Here is a 16,855-nt window from a genome sequence, read left to right as displayed (position 1 = left end):
GTTAATATCCGAACATAAACTCGGCACATTCCAACATTGGATAAAAAATATCATGAGCAAATAGGGGATGCATCTTTCTGATCTTTTAAAGGACTTTCTAAAGTTATTTCATCTCATCAAACCAAGAAAAAACATAATATGTAGAGGCCCATGTTAATGTTAAGTGATGTAACAATAAAATTGAAGGAAGGAGGAAAAAGATGACATCAGACATAATAGTAAATGCAACTTTCTATATGATCTCCATAGTCTGCATAAATCATTTATGGAGGTATTCTTCAACACTAACTTAAACCAGATCAGCTGGCACACCAGAGTGGGTTTCTCAGCAGAACGTGGCTTAAATAAGCCATGGCTTCTTACAAGGTTTCCTCTCAGCTGTTTAAATTACTTACTGGATTCCCATCAAGGAACATTTCAAAAATGATCAATCAACCACATTTCTTGACAGTAATGAGACTTATCACACTTTTAAAAAAAATTCAGCAAAATACTGGTAAGTTCACTAGGACTGAATCATTGTATGGCATACAAAGCCAGATATGGGATAATGTGTGTTTATTTTTCCTGCTGTAGACACAACTGACCCATGCAGCGTTAAGGCTGCTGCAGCCAAAGTCACAGAACATCTCAAAGGGGCTGGACTGAACCTGCTGATTAACAATGCAGGGATTTTAAAGCTGAGCACCGTAGAGACAGAAACGGCAGAAAACATGTCGGAGGTATACAAAACCAACGTCATTGGGCCCATGATCGTAAGTCAGGTAAGGATAACATATTGTCCACTGATGTGGGGGAATTGGCCATTTGGATGGAAGGGTTCTGCAGAATGGATACTAGATAGTTTGGATTTTGTTCTGGACTAAAAAAAACCTCTGTGTGGATGATAGATTTTGTCCACTGACTTTGGGCCACTCACTCAGTCTCAACCCCAAGGACCTACCTCACCCAACTGAGATTAAATGCTAAACCATGAGCTCCTAAATGGGGCATAAACACATGACATTAAAAAAAAAGTCCCATAGTTGCACAATCAAGAGATATTTTATAGGCAATGGATATAGTGAGGGTGAAAAGATCGGGTTGGTTGAAGCAGAATACTTTCTCCCTACCTAGATAGACTAGACCGATCCCGTGTGATGACTATAAATAACAACTCGTCGACTACCTAAGAAACCCTAGAACGTAGTACTTAAAAGTAACCAATTCTCGATACCCAGGTCCTCTTTGCAGAGGGGGTGGGTGCCCTTCATTTGTTTTGTCCTTCCCTTCCCTTCTCCAGGCGTTCCTCCCCTTGCTGAGAAAAGCATCCCAAAACAGTCCCCGGAAAGGCATGAGTTGCAGCAAAGCAGCCATCCTCAACATGACGAGCGAGTGTGGCTCCATAACAAACCTCTTTGGCTGGAATATGAATGAGTTGATCTCCTATCGTTGCAGCAAGGTAGGGACAAGCTGAGGGGAAGGGGGTTTGTTACGACCGGCCTTAAGGGTAAGAATTTCAATTTCACATTCGGTTACAGGTAATCCTCGGCTTACGAACACAAAGCAGCCCACAGATTGCTGGGGCAATAGACACCATGGAGCAGTATATAAGTTTAAGTGTGTATTGCTATTGCTATTAGTAGTACTGGGAATGTTTTCTTAAGCTGTCAAGATAAAAGCAAAATATTAGAAATTTTCTATAAACTGTCGTAGCTTACAGGTGTGAAAATTCCTTCCTTCCTTCCTTCCTTCCTTCCTTCCTTCCTCCCTCCCTCCCTCCCTCCCCTCTGCCAAAGAGGAGATGGTCAACTCAACTGGGATGCCAATAAGCAGGCCTTTGGCAGTGCTGAAAATGCTTCCAGGTGTACTATCAAATGTGAACTTAGGGGGAATCATAAGCTTTCCCTGCACAACACCTAGTGAGTTCACCTGAAGAGACGTTCTGCTCCTTCTGTCAACCAATACAGAATCCCTGCCAACAGGATTGGGAGAGGGGAAGAAGTGAGTCATACCTGGGAGAAGAGAGTGGGAGGAGATGATAGCATATCTTTATCGATGCATTAATGTTCTTATCTTCTGCAGACATTTTTTTGGGGGGGGGGTATTCAACATCTTGCCCCAGCCAGACCTTCGGCTACAGAAGCTACCTGTGAAGGGCCTGGCATCCCTGAGCACTCAGATGAGCCATTCATTTATTTTCTTTTTTTCTGTGTCTCCCCCCCCCCCAGTCTGCTCTGAACATGCTCACTCGATGCCAGTCCATGCACTTTGCCAAAGATGAGATTCTGTGCATCACATTGCACCCTGGGTGGGTGCAGACTGACATGGGAAACGAACTGGTAAGTGAATTGCAGAAAAAACAACCTTCATACAATAGCCAAAAAGCTAGTGTGGGCAAGATTAATTGGATTAGGAGTGGAACCTTATGAAGACTTCTGAAACTCTTTGTTCCCACTGACTGGATGATGCCCTACCTGCTGTTTCTCCTGGGGATTGTTTGGTAGGTTTAGGAAATAAATCTCTGAACTGGAAAGCATTCATAAGGTTTCCCAGGGTACTTCAGACCACAAAGAGTTCATTGGAACTCTGTGTGTGAAACATCCTGAACTGTTTGGAAAATTTATTTCCTGGGAAATCATCCAACCATCCCAGTAACGTCATGGCCCCAAAGGAAATATTTCAGAATTCTTCAGAATATTCCATGCCCGGATCAACAATTGTGCACAACCGTAACGATCCTATCATCTCAGCTAACATTGGAGTAAAGCAAAGAGGTTTGCTGCATGCTGAAAATTAAATCTGCTTCTAGACAAGGGATTTTAGTGCACATTTGCCATAAAGAATCGATGGAAGATGCAGATGGCTTCGTTTCCATCAGTCATTCTCCTTAGTTTTTTTTTCTACTCCTTCTTCAAAACTTTTAGAAACGAAATGACTTAATTCCAACATTATTATCTCTGTAGTACTAGACTTTGTCTTTGTGGAAGCTGAGCAACATTTATTGCAATGTTCTGAATTGGCCATGAAGCTTTACATTGCCACCGGAATTTTGTTTTCCAATATTACATTACATTAGTAGCCCTTCTGAAATGAAAATGGAATCAAAGTTTTGATATATCAGGAATGGTCAAGGCATCATCTAGGTAGTCTGGGCTGATCTCAAAATACACTAGATAGATAGCAAGGTGGCGGCATATAAATTTAATAAAAACTAGCGGGAAAGCACCATAAAATTTCAATGACTATGGTTGGCATAACATATTCAAGTGCTATTTTCCAAAGCGCCTGGAGGCAGGACAAGAAGCAACGGGTGGAAACTAATCAAGGAGAGAAGCAATCTAGAACTAAGGAGAAACTTCCTGACAGTGAGAACAATTAACCAGTGGAACAACCTGCCTCCAGAAGTGGTGAATGCTCCAACACTGGAAGTTTTTAAGAAGAGACTGGACAGCTATTTATCCGAAATGGTATAGGGTTTCCTGCCTGAGCAGGGGGTTGGACTAGATGACCTTCAAGGTCCCTTCCAACTTTACTACTACTACTACTACTACTATTACTACTACTACTACTACTACTACTACTACTATTATTATTATTATTATTATTATTATTATTATTATTATTATTATTATTATAACTTAGTCTCCGGATTGTGAAAACTCACAGTGATTGCTTATGCCATGATACCATCTGTAAGTGTAACAAATTAAGTCAATAAAATCAAGAGTGATTCCGTTAACAAGATGACAAGCAAGACTCCTAATGTGTAAGTCCTCCAAACAGGATTAGATGAACTAAGTCTATTTTATTGTAACATTAACAGAGCCTTGCAAGTCTGAAGGTACAATCTTCCCACAACCACTTTTTACTGCTTGATCCATTAGGGCAGGTCTTTTTTCCCTGTCTCTTCAACCGTTAAGCTACTGGGGGCTCCTGCCTCTCTTCTTTGATTGTTTCCTAGGCAGCATCTCTTCCCATCTTACCCCAGAACATTCATATATTCCATTAGAGTTAGCCACTCTCCAAAGTTAGCGAAGCAGGACTCTCTTTCTCATACCTGTCCTGGTTCTTCTTCAGCAGCACTTGTCCTTTGGTATAACTTCATTTTTTATCATGTTTTCTTGCAAATAAAGGTTTGACACATAATGTATTAAACTAGTTTGAATTTTCCTGGATCCTTCCCAGATCTCCTTCTACAACTAGGTTTCCTATCAGCAGCTGGACAATGGAATCCAGACAGAATCTCATCCAGGACTGATTTTCTTGGCTGTTAAGGAATTCACATGGATGGGGCTTCACTTGTTTGCGCAGCCCAGTTTCCGGCATGCCCCAGACCACAGATCAGGGATTGGGGACCCTTGTGTTAAGGAATTCGCTGTCGCTTGAATGTTACCTAGGCTTTTAGACTTTCTTTTCCACTATGAACGTCTTTTATCCTTTGCCTCTTCTTTTTTTCCAGGGATCACCCCCACTGACAATGGAGCAGAGTTTGCAAGCTATTCTGAACACTCTCGGCCGTCTCTCTGAGAAAGACCATGGGACATTTGTTAACTGGGAAGGGAATCTTATTCCCTGGTGAGACAACCAGGAATCTGCTTCTCTGCACTGCAGGAAAACGGTCTCATCGAAGGCAAAGCAACTTTCCGTCTTCAGTGCACACTATATCCCAAGTCTGCCGCATGTGCTCCAACTCTCCCTTTCTTTTGTTACGCTGTCTGGTGGCTTGCTCAATCGGGGTCTTTCAGGCCCTGTTTGATCTGATTTGATCTGTTTAGATACTTCCAGGTATCTGGGCAAAAGTCTGCAAAGCATCCACTTCTGTCTTGCAAGCGAAAGATAGTATTTTTTTTTCATATCTCTAGAATCTACATCATGCTGATGGGAAATTCCTGTGACTTAATTGCAATTGGGAATAATGTTCTGGAAAGATTACACATGCTAGAGAAGTGGTGGAGAACCTATGGCACGCCTGCCAGAGGCGGCACTCAGAGCCCTCTCTGTGGGCACACATGCCATCGCCCCAGTCCTGCCTCCCCCCATGGCCCCTTCCTCACCAGCAGCCCCCATGGAGGTCGCCCCCGGGCACAGCCCACAACAGAGCAGCGCAGCCAAGGACATGGCAGCCGGGTAGCAGGGACAAGACTCCACCCTTGCCCTCCGTCATGCGCAGATGATGCTGCAGGGCACGGGTGGAGGGTGTGGCCACCATGGCACTACTGGGCCGCCTGGGCGATCTGTGGCGGGCTCTGGAGGCGGTGGGTAGCCCTGCGGGCAGACAGTGTGCAGGGTGGCAGGCAGGGCAGGGGCGGGGTGGGTTTTGGGCACTCGATCTCTAAAAGGTTTGCCATCACTGCTAGAATGAAGTCTTATGGCGGAGAACTGATTGGAGTGAGCTGTTGGCGTAATGATAGCCAAATCTGGCTCTTGGTTCTGTCTCGGTTTACTTTCCAAGTAAGCAACCAAACTGGAAGATCACTTAAAAGCAATTTATTAGGGTACCCTGATAAAGTGTATGAAAAGGGGAGACTTAAGGCCTATCTTACATTCCTTTTTATAGTTGACGCAACCAAGAAAATATGGAAGAGGAAAGTTGATTGGACCAGATAAAAGTAACCTCTCTTTTGCACAGTAAATCAACTACAAAGGTTGTTTGAAATTCACAAAGAGACATACCAGACGCCAGTTTGCACTAATAATCTTTTTCTTATCAGGAGATAAGTCTCCAGCCAGTTTATCTTTTCAATCCAGGAATGCTAAAAGTTATAAATCAACCCATACAGCAATAGGATTCCATTCCAGTGGTTTGGTAAATTCTCATAAAAGAGAGAAATGTTAAATTAAAATACATTCAGAGTAACTCTGTTAGTTAACAAGTTACAAAATCCATGACATGTGCCCCTCAGTAACAATCTCCAGATGAGTTCAAATCTGGACCATGCAAAAGCCATCTTTGCTGTCATGCTGAACGAAGAAGCAAAAGCTACAGTATGTTCAAAATAATCGTATAAAAACACAGCCATTTTTGCATCAGTTTTCAATGCATATAATAAACTTTTAATGTATCCTAAGCAATTAGTTCCTTAAATATTTTTTTGGTACAGAAATACCATCTAATACTCTATCGACAAATGTATTTAACCAATTCTATTTCTTTCTGCAAAAAAAATCACTTTAGCTTAGAGCACAAGTGACCCAACGTAGGTTTTTGCTATCTACTTTTCTTGCAATGAACTAATTCCTACTTTGTATGTACTAAAGGAGGAGAACATCTAGATAACCAATACAGTACCATTTTAATTAAAATGATGCTAATTACACACTCCGGGGTATTTGTTATTCATTTACATTCATGCAGATTCTGTGAGGCTGCACAGAGCATCCTTTTTGTTCATTCATAAAGAAGGGTATCGGACAGAGATTGCTGGCCACTGAGAGCTTTCAAGTTCATAAACTCTTGATGTAAACTTACACAAGACTCACAATTCCAGGCATGCCCCTCCAAATATAAACGCACAATTGATTTGAATTCTATGTTTCTATCTTCTTCTTCTTCTTGTGCCATATCCGTTATCGGACGTTGGCGATCATGTTGGCGATCCTGTTTTTATCAGCAACCTCACAACAAAGTGCTGCTGAGTTTTGTCTAAACCAATCCCTTAGATTTTGAAGCCACGACGTTCTTCTTCTGCCTGGACCTCGTTGGCCTTCAATCTTTCCCTGGAGGATTAAATGGAGTATGCCGTATTTTTCTGGGTGTCGCATCACATGTCGGAAATATTCTAATTTTCGTTTTTTAATTGTTTTGATGATTTCCCTTGGCTTTCCCAGGCGGCTTATCGCCTCCTCATTTCTGATCTTGTTAACCCAGCTTATACGTAACAGCCGCCTGTAAATCCACATTTCAAATGCTTCTAGTCTCTTCAGGTGGCCTTCTGTCAGAGACCAACTCTCTACTCCATAGAGCAGGATAGGAAAAATATAGCATCTGAGGAGCCTGATTTTCAGTCTTAGGCTTATGTCGTGACTGCAGAAGACCTTTTTTATTTTGAAGAATGCTGTTCGAGCTTTATGTTTCTATAATTGCTCTTAACTCATAGAATGACTGAATCGATCTTCTACCTTTTGAGCTTCTAGAAGAGGTGAAGCAAGAATCACCCTAGGTGTGCCTACGGGAACTTGGCATATTGAAGAAAACATGTCCAGGCAATTTGGATGCAGATGATCTTTTAAAAATATTCTTTTAATTTTCACCTAGGCAGAAGAAGAATGCTCCTTTAGGGTGACTGCCTGCCTACCAAATGATAGTAACTTCGAGAACATCAAGTATGGTGTCTACCAGGGCCACCTTCTCCTGCATATCTTCCAAATTACCTCTCTGAGAGTAGATGTTATCTTAATCCTTTGGTTATCTTAAGCTTTGGAAGGTTCCAAATGCATTCTTAAGTAGTGGATTGTGCAAGAAAGCAAGAAAGATGATTAGGGACTGGAGGCTAAAGCACTTAAAGAACCGTAGGAATTGGGTATATCTAATGAAAAGAAGGACTGGGGGGGGGGATGATAGCAGCCTTCCAATATTTGAGGGGCTACCACAAAGAAGAGGGAATCAAACTCTCCTCCAAAGCACCTGAAGGCAGGACAAGAAGCAACGGATGGAAACTAATCAAGGAGAGAAGCAACCTGGACTTAAGGAGAAACTTCCTAACAGTGAGGACAAGTAACCAGTGGAACAGCTTGCCATCAGAAGTTGTGGGTGCTCCAACACTGGAATCTTTTAAGAAGAGATTGGACAACCATTTGTCTGAAATGGTACAGGGTCTCCTGCTTGAGCAGGGGGTTGGACTAGAAGACCTCCAAGGTCCCTAATTCTAATTCTGTTATTCTGTTAATCCTGATACTCCACAGAGTGGAGTATTATTCTATTCTAATCCATAAAGCATGGGACATTCAGATTTTCAGGCTAAAAACCAACCAACTCCATAAAGCATCCCAGTTTTTCATTTCCTTTTTCTGCAGGGATTTGGTGGATTTAATTGCTTTAAGAGCTTTTGGTCAGAGCAGAAAACAGAGAAGATATTCTTTAAATAAAAACATTCCCACTGAACATAGCCAGAGAGAAACAGCTGCATAGAATGGGGAGGGGAGAGAGAGAGAAAGGAATGATCTTTGCTGCAAGATAGGACAAAACCCTGGGGGTGTTTGCCAAATTCCTCTTTCCTGATTTTTTTTTTTTTCAAAAATACTGTTTGCAAAGTGTCGTAACACGGGTAGAATGTTTAGGAATGAACGGAGAGTTGCGGCAATATTTAAGGAATTGCACACGGTCAATTCTTAGTCAAGAGAGATGGAACAACTGAATCCACACAGCATTTTAGTGACCGGCTCCAATCGGGGACTTGGCTTGGAGCTGGTCAGGCAGCTGGCAAAAAAGAGCAACCCCCCAAAATGGATCTTCGCCACTTGCCGGGACCCAGCTGGACCCCGTGCTCAGGTGAGGCCTGGGGTGCCTTCAGCGTTATGTGGGAAGAACAAAGATTTTTTTTTTCTTTATAACGGAAATTCACTTATCTCCTTGGTAGTGATGCATGATTGGGTTAGACATGACAGAAAAAGAAATATAAGAGTTTGTTAAATGAAGACTGGTTGTATCTAAAATGTTTGAACAATGCTTCTCTTTGCAAAATTAGGGAGAGGTGAATGATGGTGAGCTTAATTTCTCCAATCGATTGGAAGATCCTTACAATGCTTCCAAAAAGATACTTTAAAAAAAAAATCCTGAAAGGGATAGAAAACTATTGTAATATGAAATTTGCTGCCTATTTGCCCACCTCTAATGCTTCTTTCCAGCAATTTCCTCTCTCCTCAATGAGTTCCCTCCAGATTTTGCACATGGAAAAGATCTACTAGGACATGAAAAAAAAAAGATGTATTGGAAACATTTTTTATAAAGGGAAAGGCACTAAATTTGGGGATTTTTTTTTCCTTTCAGGACCTGAAGAATTTGGCTGCCGAACACCCACAAATTGTCATCATGGCATTGGGTATGTGTCCTGAAAATACCTCTGGTTTTTCTTTAGCTGAGAGGGAAAACAACTTCAGCAACAGGGTAGATCATGCCAAGTAAGCGTTAGTTCCACACACCCACATCAGAACAGATAAACATTACCTTGCATTACAATTGGTAATTTATACGGTTTAGGCAGAATTCCAAAAATGATTCCAGAAACAGCTGGATCTGCTATCCAAGAAACAAGCATTCTGCTGGGCAGATGTATTGGAAGGTCAATATCCGTGCAATAACTGATGACGTTTTGTACTTTCTCTTCTACTTCTGTCAAATTTATATATAGTATTGGCAGGAAATTTTGGGGTATTATTGGGAGGAACTCCCACCCAAAGCTCCCAGTGAGTTTAGAACAGTGGTTCTCAACCTTTTTAATGCCGCGACCCCAACCGGTTGTAAGTCGAGGACTAAACCGGTCGTAAGTCGAGGACTACCCAACCGGTCGTAAGTCAAGGACTTTCCCTTCCCGGGAGCGCCGCGCATGCGTGGTTCCGCCCCCTGCGCTGGCCGAGGCGTAGCTGGCAAGCGGCACAGACGGAGCAGGCCAATCACCAGCTGGCCCAGCCCAAGGGAGGTAAGGCACCCACCGGAAAAGCGGAAAAAAATGGCGGACAAAAAAAATGGCGGACAAAAAAAATGTTTGCATGACTAGTAAGGGTGATAATCCACCTAGCTCAGGGGTAGGCAACTCATGGACTTCCAACTCCCAGAATTCCTGAGCCAGCATAGCTCAGGAATTCTGGGAGTTGAAGTCCATGAGTCATAAAAGAGCCAAGGTTGCCTACTCCTGAGCTAGCTGCACCAATCAGCATTTGGCTTAGAAAGGATACTAGGTGCAATGTGGTTGGAATTGTTTTTCAGCCATTCAGTCCCATCTAAGTTCCAGCTGAACATTTCTGTATCATCTAATTCATGTAAGATCCTCCTTGTGTCATCAGTGAAGGCATCTAAACTTCTTGGCTTCTGCTAATCTTTTCCATTGCCAAAGGGATACCGTTTGTAGTCTGTGTGTTATGAATCGGTGCGGTTCTCTTACTGCAGTAACTCATGCTTCTTTGAAAATGATTTATTGGCTGAACTGCAATTTAATAGGCTTGCATGATATGCTAAGCTATTCATCAGAGTTACAAATATTATAAATGACCCAGAGTCACTGGAGAAAGCAGATGGGCAGCATATAAAGTTGAATATAATTTATATTTATATTTATTTATAGAAATATAAATAAATCTAATGAATTGTTTAGGCAAAAATCTAGACATCACATTGGATCTCCTAGTAAACAACGAAACAAATATTTTGCTAGGTAGACACACCAGATAGTTAATATCTAAGCATAAACTTGGCACGCTCCAACATTAGATAAACATAATGAGCAAATAGTTGTTACATCTTTCTGATCTTTTAAAGGACTTTCTAAAGTTATTTCATCTCGTCAAACCAATAAAAACATAATATGCATTTGCCTATGTTAACTGAGTGATGTAACATTAAAATTGAAGGAAGGAGGAAAAAGATGAGATCAGACGTAATAGTAAATGCTGCTGGCGAGAAGGTAGGGAACTTTTTATATGACCTCCAAGGTCTACATAAATCATTTGTCGATTCCTTATTGGATTCCCATCAATGAACATTTCAAAAATGATCAATCAACCACATTTCTTGACAGTAATGAGACTAATCACACTTTAAAAAAAATTCAGCAAAATACTGGTCAGTACGTCTGAATCATTGTATGGCATACAAAGCCAGATATGGGATAATGTGTGTTTATTTTTCCTGCTGTAGACACAACTGACCCATGCAGCGTTAAGGCTGCTGCAGCCAAAGTCACAGAACATCTCAAAGGGGCTGGACTGAACCTGCTGATTAACAATGCAGGGATTTTAAAGCTGAGCACCGTAGAGACAGAAACGGCAGAAAACATGTCGGAGGTATACAAAACCAACGTCATTGGGCCCATGATCGTAAGTCAGGTAAGGATAATATATTGTCCACTGATGTGGGGGAATTGGCCACTTGGATGGAAGGGTTCTGCAGAATAGATACTAGATAGTTTGGATTTTGTTCTGGACTAAAAAAAACTCTGTGTGGATGATAGATTTTGTCCACTGACTTTGGGCCACTCACTCAGACTCAACCCCAAGAACCTACCTCACCCAAGGCTAAACCATAAGCCCCTAAATGGGGCATAAACACATGACATTAAAAAAAGATTGTCCCATAGTTGCACAATCAAGAGATATTTTATAGGCAATGGATATAGTGAGGGTGAAAAGATCGGGTTGGTTGAAGCAGAAATGAAAGAGGGATGGATCTATCTGATCTGGCTAGGGCACACTACTGATATTTATTGTTGAGCAGCTGATGGATTCTTTGGGATCTTGCATCATGAATTTTCATTGGTTAAGAGCTATCCCAGGTCCTCTTTGCAGAGGGGGTGGGTGCCCTTCATTTGTTTTGTCCTTCCCTTCCCTTCTCCAGGCGTTCCTCCCCTTGATGAGAAAAGCATCCCAAAACAGTCCCGGGAAAGGCATGAGTTGCAGCAAAGCAGCCATCCTCAACATGACGAGCGAGTGTGGCTCCATAACAAACCTCTTTGGCTGGAATATGAATGAGTTGATCTCCTATCGTTGCAGCAAGGTAGGGACAAGCTGAGGGAAAGGGGGTCTGCTACGACCGGCCTTAAGGGTAAGGATTTCAATTTCACATTCGGTTACAGGTAATCCTCGACTTAAGAACACAAAGGAGCCCACAGATTTTCATTGCTAAGCAAGACAGTTGTGAAGTGAGCTTTGTCCCATTTTATGACCTTTCTTGCCACAGTTGTTAAGTGAACCACCGAAGCTGTTAAATTAGTAACACGGCTGCTTAGTGAATCTGATTTCCCCAGCAGTCCGTGGACCGACACTGGTTTGCAGCATGCCAGAAACCAGTCCACACAAACAAGCAAAGCCCTACCCGCAGGATGCAGGGAGCACATGAAGCCACGCCCCCTCCGATCCGCGGAAAAATCTCTCTCCATGGAACTAGTCCCTGGTGCCCAAAAGGTTGGGGGACCCTGTGTTAGAGGGTCGCACGATCACATTATCCCAGGACCTTGCGACCATCATAAAATCATGCCAGTTGCCAAGTGTCCGAATTTTGATCGTGTGTCCACAGGGATCCTGCAACAGTCATGTGAAAAATAATCATAAGCTCCTTTTTTTCCAGTGCCGTTGTAACTTTGAACAGTCAGTAAAAGAGTGGTTGTAGTTTCATTTCAAATGCCTCTCAGATCCATGGGAAAAGTCTGTAAAAACCAAGCCTTTGGAGGCTGCTAATTCACGATTCATGATATACGAGCGATTGGTCATTTTTCAGAGCAAGAGATGTGTGAAAACGATGGACCCTTCCTGAGAAATAAGTTAGCGATAGGCAGCCTATGACTTAAAAAAAATATTTGATTTGATTAAGGTACCAAGATCTCCTTTCCTGGTGCCATTTGTCCTACCTAGGGGGCACTCCCACGCCAGTATCTTTTCCACTCCCCAATAGATGATAAGTGATCAGCAGGCAACTGACTCAGCTCAAGAAAGCCTAGGTAAGCCCAAGGATGATTCCCTTGTGGTCAGTATATAAGTCTAAGCCAGTGTTTCTCAACCTTGACAATTTTAAGGCATGTGGACTTCAACTCCCAGAATTCCACAGCCAGCATTGCTGGCTGTGGAATTCTGGGAGTTGAAGTCCACATGCCTTAAAATTGTCAAGGTTGAGAAACACTGGTAAGCGCTATTGCTATTGCTATTAGTAGATCGTGAGAACGTTTTCTTCAGCTGTCAAGATAAAAGCATAATGTTAGAAATTTTCTATAAACTGTCATAGCTTACAGGCGTGAAAATTCCCTTCCTTCCTTCCTTCCTTCCTTCCTTCTTTCCCTCCTCCCTTCCTCCCCTCTGCCAAGGAGGAGATGGTCAACTGAACTGGGATGCCAATAAGCAGGCCTTTGGCGGTGCTGAAAATGCTTCCAGGTGTACTATCAAATGTGAGCTTAGAGGGAATCATAAGCTTTCCCTGCACAACACCTTTTACCAAATATAGACCGAGAACGTGTACCTAGTGGGTTCACCTAAGGTCCTGAAGAGACATTCTGCTCCTTCTGTCAATCAATATGGAATCCCTGCCGACAGGATTGGGAGAGGGGAAGAAGTGAGTCATACCTTGGAGAAGCGAGTGGGAGGAGATGATAGCATATCTTTACCGATGCATTAATGTTCTTATCTTCTGCAGGCTTTTTTGGGGGGGGGACGTCCAACATATTGCCCCAGCCAGACCTTCGGCTACAGAAGCTACCTGTGAAGGGCCTGGCATCCCTGAGCGCTCAGATGAGCCATTCATTTATTTTCTTTTTTTCTGTGTCTCCCCCCCCCCCCCAGTCTGCTCTGAACATGCTCACTCGATGCCAGTCCATGCACTTTGCCAAAGAGGAGATTCTGTGCATCACGTTGCACCCTGGGTGGGTGCAGACTGACATGGGAAACGAACTGGTAAGTGAACTGCAGAAAAAACAACCTTCATACAATAGCCAAAAAACTAGTGTGGGCAAGATTAATTGGATTAGGAGTGGAACCTTATGAAGACTTCTGAAACCCTTTGTTCCCACTGGATGATGCCCTACCTGCTGTTTCTGCTGGGGATTCTTTGGTAAGTTTTGGAAATAAATCTCTGAACTGGAAAGCATTCATAAGGTTTCCCGGGGTCCTTCAGACCACAAAGAAGCCTGCTTCATTGGAACACTGTGTGTGAAACACCCTGAACTGTTTGGAAAATTTAGTTCCTGAAACCACCCAACCACCCCAGTAACGTTATGGCCCCAAAGGAAATATTTCAGAATTCTTCAGAATATTCCATGCCCGGATCAACAATTCTGCACAACCCTAACAATCCTATCATCTCAGCTAACATTGGAGTAAAGCAAGGAGGTTTGCTGCATCCTAAATCTTGCTTCTAGACAAAGAATTTAAGTGCGCAGTTGCCATAAAGAATTGATGGAAGATGCAGATGATATCATTTTCCATTAGTCATTATAATCAAGAGTGATTCTGGTAACAAAATAACATGCAAGCAAGACTCTTAATGTGTGGCTGGTAAGTGAGTCCTCCCAAGTTTACCTGAGTGGAAACAGGATTAGATGAACTAAGTCTACTTTATTATAAGGCCACATTAACAGAGCCTTGCAAGTCTGAAGGTACAAACTTCCCACAACCAGTTTTTACTGTTTGATCCATTAGGGCAGGTCCTTTTTTCCTGTTTCCATTAAGCTACTGGGGTTTCCTGCCTCTCTTCTCTGATTGTTTCCTAGGCAGCATCTAGTAATAGTAATAGTAGTAAAGTTGGAAGGGACCTTGGAGGTCATCTAGTTCAACCTCCTGCTCAGGCAGGAAACCCTATACCATTTCAGACAAACGGCTGTCCAGTCTCTTCTTAAAAACTTCCAGTGTTGGAGCATTCACCGCCTCAGGAGGCAGGTTGTTCCACTGGTTAATTGTTCTAACTGTCAGGAAGTTTCTCCTTAGTTCTAGGTTGCTTCTCTCCTTGATTAGTTTCCACCCGTTGCTTCTTGTCCTGCCTTCAGGAACCTCTTCCCCTCTTACCCCAGAACATTCATATATTCCATTAGAGTTAGCCACACTCCAAAGTTAGCGAAGCAGGGCTCTTTTTCTAATACCTGTCCTGGTTCTTCTTCAGCAGCACTTGTCCTTTGGTATAACTTCATTTTTTATCATATTTTCTTGCAAATAAAGGTTTGATGCATAATGTATTAAACTAGTTTGAATTTTCCTGGATCCTTCCCAGATCTCCTTCTACAACTAGGTTTCCTATCAACAGCTGGACAATGGAATCCAGATAGAATCTCATTCAGGACTGATTTTCTTGGCTGTTAAGGAATTCACATGGATGGGGCTTTACTTGTTTGCGCAGCCCAGTTTCTGGCATGCCCCGGACCACAGATCAGGGATTGGGGACCCTTGTGTTAAGGAATTCGCTGTTGCTTGAATGTTACCTAGGCTTTTAGACTTTCTTTTCCACTATGAACGTCTTTTATCCTTTGCCTCTTCTTTTTTTTCCAGGGATCACCCCCACTGACAATGGAGCAGAGTTTGCAAGCTATTCTGAACACCCTCGGCCGTCTCTCTGAGAAAGATCATGGGACATTTGTTAACTGGGAAGGGAATCTTATTCCCTGGTGAGACAACCAGGAATCTGCTTCTCTGCACTGCAGGAAAACGGTCTCATCGAAGGCTAAACAACTGTCCGTCTTCAGTGCACACTATATCCCAAGTCTGCGGCATGTGCTCCAACTCTCCCTTTCTTTTGTTACGCTGTCTGGTGCCCAGTCAGGGTATTTCACACCCCGTTTGATCTGATCTGAACGGATCTGTTCGGAAACCTCTAGGCACCTCTGGCAAAAGTCTGCAAAAGCATCCACTTCTGTCTTGCAAGCTGAAGATAATTATTTTCCAGACCTCTGGAATCTAAACCACACTGATGCAAAATTCCTGACTTGATTGCAATTGGGAATAATATTCCGGGAAAGAGTACAAATGCCGGAGTGCAGTCTTAGGGCAGAGAGTTGGCTGGAGTGAGCTAGTGGGGCTACAACCTCAAGATGGTTTCTAATTTGACAGCATTTTTGCTGCCATGCTGACCTGCTCTTTTGACGCAAAAGCTACAGTCTGTTCAAAAAACTGTATAAAAAGACAGCCATTTCTGTATCAATTTTCAATGCAATATAATAAACCTTTAATGCAGACATATCAAACTCGTGATGTCACATGACGTCGCGCCACGTATCGGAACTTTCCCCCCATTGCCGGCAATGGGGTGGGCGCAGTTTCCTCGTGACGCATCCGGCCCGCGGGCTGGCAGTTTGACACCCCTGCTTTAATGTATTGTAAGCAATTAGCTCCTTAAAGATTTTTTGTTTGGGTACAGAAATGCCATCTAATACTCTATTGACAAATGTATTTAATCAATTCTGTTTCTTTCTGCAAAATAATCACTTTAGCTTAGAGCAAAAGTGACCCAACATATATTTTTTGGTATCTACCTTTCTTGCAATGAACTAATTCCTATTTTGTAACGTACTAAAGGAGGAGAACATCTAGATAACAAAAACTGTTTTAATTAACATGATGCTAATTACACACTCGAGGGTATTTATTTATTTATTTTATTATTTAAATTTATATACCGCCCTATCTCCCTTATGGGACTCAGGGCGGTGAACAGGCAATAATAAAAATCACAGTAAATATTACATAAAAGTCTGCTCTAAAATATAAAACCCCTAACAAAACCCAATCAAAACTACGCCAGGCCGGCCGCATGGAACAGATGAGTTTTCAGGGCTCGGCGGAAGAGGCGTAGGTCCGCAATTGTACGTAGGTCGGGGGATAGGTCATTCCAGAGGGCAGGAGCTGCCACAGAGAAGGCTCTCCCCCTGGGGGTCGCCAGCCGGCATTGGCTGGCCGATGGTACCCTAAGGAGGCCCTCTCTGTGGGAGCGGACTGGTCGAAGGGAGATATTTGGTAGGAGGCGGTCTTGCAAATTTGTTATTCATTTACATTCATGCAGATTGTCATGGTTCCAACAGATGAAACTCTTCAAAAGAACTTCGAGGCATTGTTTTCCTTAAAGAATCTTTTATTTGAGAAACAAAGTATCGGCACTACATAGTTGAAGTCAAAAAATTGAATTCTCCTCCCCTGGCACAAAGTAGCAAAGCACATTTCCTTCCTTCAATTAACAGTCGTAAATCCTATTCCCCAA

General features: G+C 42.6%; 1 protein-coding gene and 1 pseudogene across 1 annotated transcript; both read left to right on the top strand.

The window, feature by feature from the left end:
* Positions 1 to 4,824, top strand: part of LOC107288874 — a 7,442-nt pseudogene extending 2,618 nt beyond the window's left edge.
* A 3,465-nt stretch (positions 4,825 to 8,289) lies between these two features.
* LOC107288872 (C-factor) lies at positions 8,290 to 15,840 on the top strand. Its single transcript, XM_015817535.1, has 6 exons — positions 8,290 to 8,470; positions 8,969 to 9,020; positions 10,832 to 11,019; positions 11,528 to 11,686; positions 13,459 to 13,569; positions 15,154 to 15,840. Exons 1-6 carry the CDS (start codon positions 8,324 to 8,326, stop codon positions 15,271 to 15,273), a joined length of 777 nt encoding a protein of 258 aa, XP_015673021.1. The 5' UTR covers positions 8,290 to 8,323; the 3' UTR covers positions 15,274 to 15,840.
* Positions 15,841 to 16,855: the final 1,015 nt, after the last annotated feature.

Source organism: Protobothrops mucrosquamatus, unplaced genomic scaffold, assembly GCF_001527695.2.
Source record: "Protobothrops mucrosquamatus isolate PMUCROS unplaced genomic scaffold, P.Mucros_1.0 scaffold605, whole genome shotgun sequence".
Classification (NCBI taxonomy): Eukaryota; Metazoa; Chordata; class Lepidosauria; order Squamata; family Viperidae; genus Protobothrops; species Protobothrops mucrosquamatus.
The sequence above is the reverse complement of the archived record's forward strand: the minus strand, read 5'-3'. Positions and strand labels throughout refer to the sequence as shown.